This window comes from Limulus polyphemus, unplaced genomic scaffold (assembly GCF_000517525.1).
Source record: "Limulus polyphemus unplaced genomic scaffold, Limulus_polyphemus-2.1.2 Scaffold690, whole genome shotgun sequence".
In the NCBI taxonomy this organism is placed as follows: domain Eukaryota; kingdom Metazoa; phylum Arthropoda; class Merostomata; order Xiphosura; family Limulidae; genus Limulus; species Limulus polyphemus.
The window spans coordinates 367,088-371,848 of record NW_013666300.1 but is presented as its reverse complement, the minus strand read 5'-3'; the positions used below and the strand labels follow the sequence as shown (position 1 = coordinate 371,848).

The following is a 4,761-nucleotide window of genomic DNA, read 5'->3' as shown; positions in this document are numbered from 1 at the left end:
GGTGGGTTGATGACTAGCGTGCCTTCCTTCTTAGTTCTTACACTGTCTAAATTAAGGGACAGCTAGCGCAGATAGCCCTCGTGTAGCTTTGCACGAAATTCAAAACAAACAAACAATAAATGGATTGTCTCGTTTACAACCTTACGACATTGGTGAATGAAAAATATCATAATTACATGCATAAAATGTTGAAAAATCACATAATTATATCTCAATAAAGACACATTTTGTACTAGTTATGGAAGGGTGAAATTTATAGCTATTTCAATAACAACAAAAAAGGGTGTAGGCCTTTTTTTAATATAGATATTTGTGACCGTTAATTAACTATAAATGGGATTATTTTTAATAATTCTGGACCATGGTGCTTTGTTGGAGGGGGACTAATAAAGCCAGAGTCATTTAAATGACTTCCTAGTGATTAGGGCGCTCGAGTTGCAGGTTCGATAGCCGTCACACTGAACATGATTGCTCTTTCAGCCGTGGGGGACGTTATAAGTAAAGGACAATCCCACTATTCGTTGGTGGTGTTAACTAGCTGCCTTTCTTCTAGTCTACCACTGCAAAATTGGGGACAACTAGCGCAGACAGCCATCTTGTAACTTTGCGCGAAATTCAAAATAACTTAAACCACTAAGTGCCACCTAGTGTTATTTGAAGAATCGATTAATTTCAAAAGTAATGGCAAGTGCGCATTTTGAAACCAAACATTTACAAACAAAGATAACTTATCGAGGAAGAATTTGACAAAATCGAAGAAATGCCAACCTCAAAATTTGTAGGCTCTATATGGAAACCTTCAGAGCATCAAACTACTACTTTCGAGAAATTTAGTGTCGTATATCCATGTCGAACTGAATTGACTTTATAGCAGCGAGGCAGGTCCACCTAGCAAGTGGATAGACAAGATACTTATCGTGGAATAATACTATATTTATGGATAACTGAATTTGAGAAAAATGAAGTAAAGAGACCAGACATGAAGTAGAATACTGGATAAACAATCTTTATTGATTCACAAATATTGTGTGGGTACTTGCTTTTAGTGAATTCTCTGTCTTCATTCAGACTGTTTACTCTTGATCCAATCTTAATTTACCCGCAACGACTAACGCTATTATATGCTTGTCATTCTCATTGAACACAGATGAGGCCTAGCCACGATATATCACCTGAACTATCATTGAAGGATACCGTTGTCAACATATTTACACAAACTGCAGCATTACAGCAAATATTCCATGCGCAGAACAGGTAATATCACTTATAGAATATCAAAGGCAACTAAAACGGGATGAACTTAACAGCCTTCTCGAGCATGTGTTACGTGAAACTTGCACATACACAAAATAAATACTGTGACAATATAAAAAAGATAGAAACACATGATATATTTATATACCGTAAAACAAAATAATAAATGTTTAGTTATACAAAATCCGCTTTGTTCCTTGATTTTTGCAACAACTAGAATGGTAATATTTCATACAGTTTTTAAATTATTTTAATGTTTAAGGGAAAGTATTCAAATGGTACTGAAAATGTCCTGACAAAATATTCAAAATCCGCTTAGGATTTATGAGGTACCTAAGGTGTTTATTTGTTATAAAAATAAACTGTTTGATACCTATACACAAATATCCAATGCTTGAAGTGGGAGAAAATAGGATCCATAATGGTTTGTGAAGTTCTTGTATTTAAAAAAAGAAAAAAAAAAGAGTAACTGATTTGTCTATAATTTTATATCAGACCAACATGTGTCAGCCTGAAATAGCCACTCTGAATTGTTATAGTTTATTAACTAAATTTATTTCATTGTCGCATCTTACCATATGTACTCGTATTAAAGAGAGAAGAAAAAAGGGTTAGATATTTGGCGTACTTCTAGACAACTGTAAAAGTATCGGAGCGGTTTCAAGTCTAATAAAAGGTAGCGACATTGTTCGGACCCTCCTGAAAAGACGTTGAATGACATACCGAATGAATGAATATCGGTAATGAGGATCAAAAATGTTACTTTTAGATGTTATTATTATTTTAAATAATTTTGATGGATTCATAAGATCTATTTTGTTATTGAATTCATTGTTCGTCACATTTCCAACATGTGCTTTTCTATGGGCATAATTTTCAATTCTGGATGATACATGGTCTCAAATTTTAAAGCTCTTCTATGCGAAACAAATACTTAAGTATAACAGTTGTATTTCGACGACATATCCTAAGTATTGTCCTTTAATTATTTCAGAATTCAGACAAGCTTAGCTACATGCACAGAATTTTGTCTCTTAGTAGGTTAGATTTATATGTTTATTTATTTACTGTATGTCCACATAAAACTGTGAATATTAATTGCTGAAATTTCTAATTTTGGACTTGTTCAAAACATGTTTCAAGATGGGTTAAATATGGCGTTCTATCAGTGGTTCTCCCGAAGCAAGTTGTTTTAGATCTTACTATATTGAAGTACAGAGGACTCTGAACTACACCACATTTAGGCTTAGTAACAATAGTTGAAGAATATTATAAAATGGCTAAAAATACAGCTGGGTTTGGGTTTCGAAAAATTGATGTGGACCAATATAATGAAGATTTGTATAAAGATGAAGAAGGAAGTGAAGCACCATCACCCCCAGCAGGACCTGATGAACACGAGATTATGTCATATTTGAATCAATATCCTTTATTATTATTTTTTCTAGTTTTACTACTTTTCAGTTTTTGTAAAAGTTTGGTTAATGGTTATTCTTGAAGTTATTGCTACGTGCCAGTGTCAATTTTATCTATCATTTATGTTTATCGTTATGTTAAGGCTTGACTTAATAATAACACGTAATATTGGAAATAATGTTAACATTAAATATATGGCTAATCATTTTACATTAACAAATTGAGTAACAACTTAAGTAATATTTATTGCAATTTGTATATTTAAAATGTTTGCCTTTTTTGTTGTTGACATCGGCAATTTATAATCGGCGTGGTTTACTTATTACTGTATTAATATTTTTCAACGGTTTTATGTTTAATTTGACAAATGTATAAGAACAATTATGGTTACTGCAAGAACTTAAATGAAACATGCTAAAATATATGATTGTTATTTTAAGCAATAAAAACGGCTAACTAAGTTTTATTTTCCAAAAATAAATAATTAATGCTTGTCAAAATTTATACGATTCCATTTAAATGCTTCAAAGAAATTAAAATAGGTAGTAGAAAGGTGCTTTAGAGACAGTGTGTTTTAGAAGTTTATTAGATCACAGTGTATGCACATATTTGCACTGTTTCTATTTGTTTCTTTCAAACATCATTTTGACAAGCCTAATCTTGAGAAGCTTTAAAGTCATTCGTACAGTACTACTGAAAGAACTTGCCTAGAAGAATATTGGTGTTTTGAATTTATAACTTCTCTTTATTCTCAATGAAACATAACATAAAACTTGCTCGCAAGCTTTCTTAATTGAATATTCTACTTTATGAAATCCGTTTTATTTAATTTTTAATAAAGATTTTGTATTGATGAACCCCCAAAATCTGTAGTAATGTATGTGAACTAGGCTTAATTTGATTTCCTTTTTTTTTTCTTTGTTTGCACACACATATGCATGTATGTACATTAATAATGTATATGTTAGCCTTTATACCATATTGCATTACACTTAATACAAAATAATTATGCAATAAAACTATTTAACAGGTTATAAAGATACATTAAAGCATTCTATGTTTACAAAGTCAGAGTTTAACTTTAACTCTTTATACAGGCAAAAACATTGATGCTTTGAAAGTTGTTTTACGAACAGCTCCTATTGGGTCAAAAAATCCTAGTGTAAAGGTAAGGATTTAAAGATATGTATTATGTACAAACAAACACAATATATTGTTTATATATGATAAATCTTTTACTAACTGCAAGTAGTCTATATTCTTCTCTAACCAGTTCTTGGATCTTCAGTTTATTAAAATTGGTTACTTTTATTCTAAGGTAATCAGGAGAGATGTAATAACTCCAAGCAGAAATCTATGGTACACATCTAATCAAACCCCACCATGTTAAATGTCAAGGAAAAGTGTGAAAGCTTAATCATATTATATGTGTGGTTACATATTGTTCGAAAAATATAGTTAGATTGGTATACGGATAATAGTAACGAAAATCTCTTATTCAAAATGACTGTCTTAAAAACTACCTCCTAGAGGGACATAATTTCAGTTTGTATTCATGAAAGTTTGGACTTGTTGAAGGTGTTTGAAAACTACATTATATTGTATATCTAAATTACTTGCGAAGTAATGCTGTTTTTATTTCCTTCAATCAAGAATATGAGATTAATTATTTGATTAACATACTTTTCAGTGTGTGAGGTACTATGAGAATGGATGAACATTGTTTATATTCGATGAGACCTGCAGCACCCTCGGTTGGGGATAGGCTTTAAATGCTGAATGAGAATAACAGCATATTGAACACAATTTGTAACAGTTTTTGAAACACTTTATCCATACTATCCTAAATAAAAATTTGTAATTCTTAATGTACTGTAATGGATTAAAACAGTTGCTACAACCAGGGTAAAAAAAATAAAAAAATTTAACCTTTTACAACTACAGAAATCTAAAATAAAACGTTCATACAATTAGAATGCAAAGTTTATAACTTATCAAAAATACAGCTAATAAATCCATGCCTGCCCGTGATTTGATACTTATACTAATGAACAATACAACATGTATATATATCAATGTTAATAATTACTT

At 31.0% G+C, this 4,761-nt stretch overlaps 1 protein-coding gene across 1 annotated transcript in view; it reads left to right on the top strand.

The window, feature by feature from the left end:
- The first annotated feature begins 2,479 nt into the window (after positions 1-2,479).
- LOC106459989 (actin-related protein 2/3 complex subunit 5-like) overlaps positions 2,480-4,761 on the top strand; it is a 6,310-nt gene continuing 4,028 nt past the window's right edge. The window contains exons 1-2 of the mRNA XM_013919669.2: positions 2,480-2,676; positions 3,766-3,838. Coding sequence (XP_013775123.1) covers positions 2,531-2,676; positions 3,766-3,838 — 219 coding nt within the window. The 5' untranslated portion in view covers positions 2,480-2,530. The remainder of the gene's footprint in view (positions 2,677-3,765; positions 3,839-4,761) is intronic.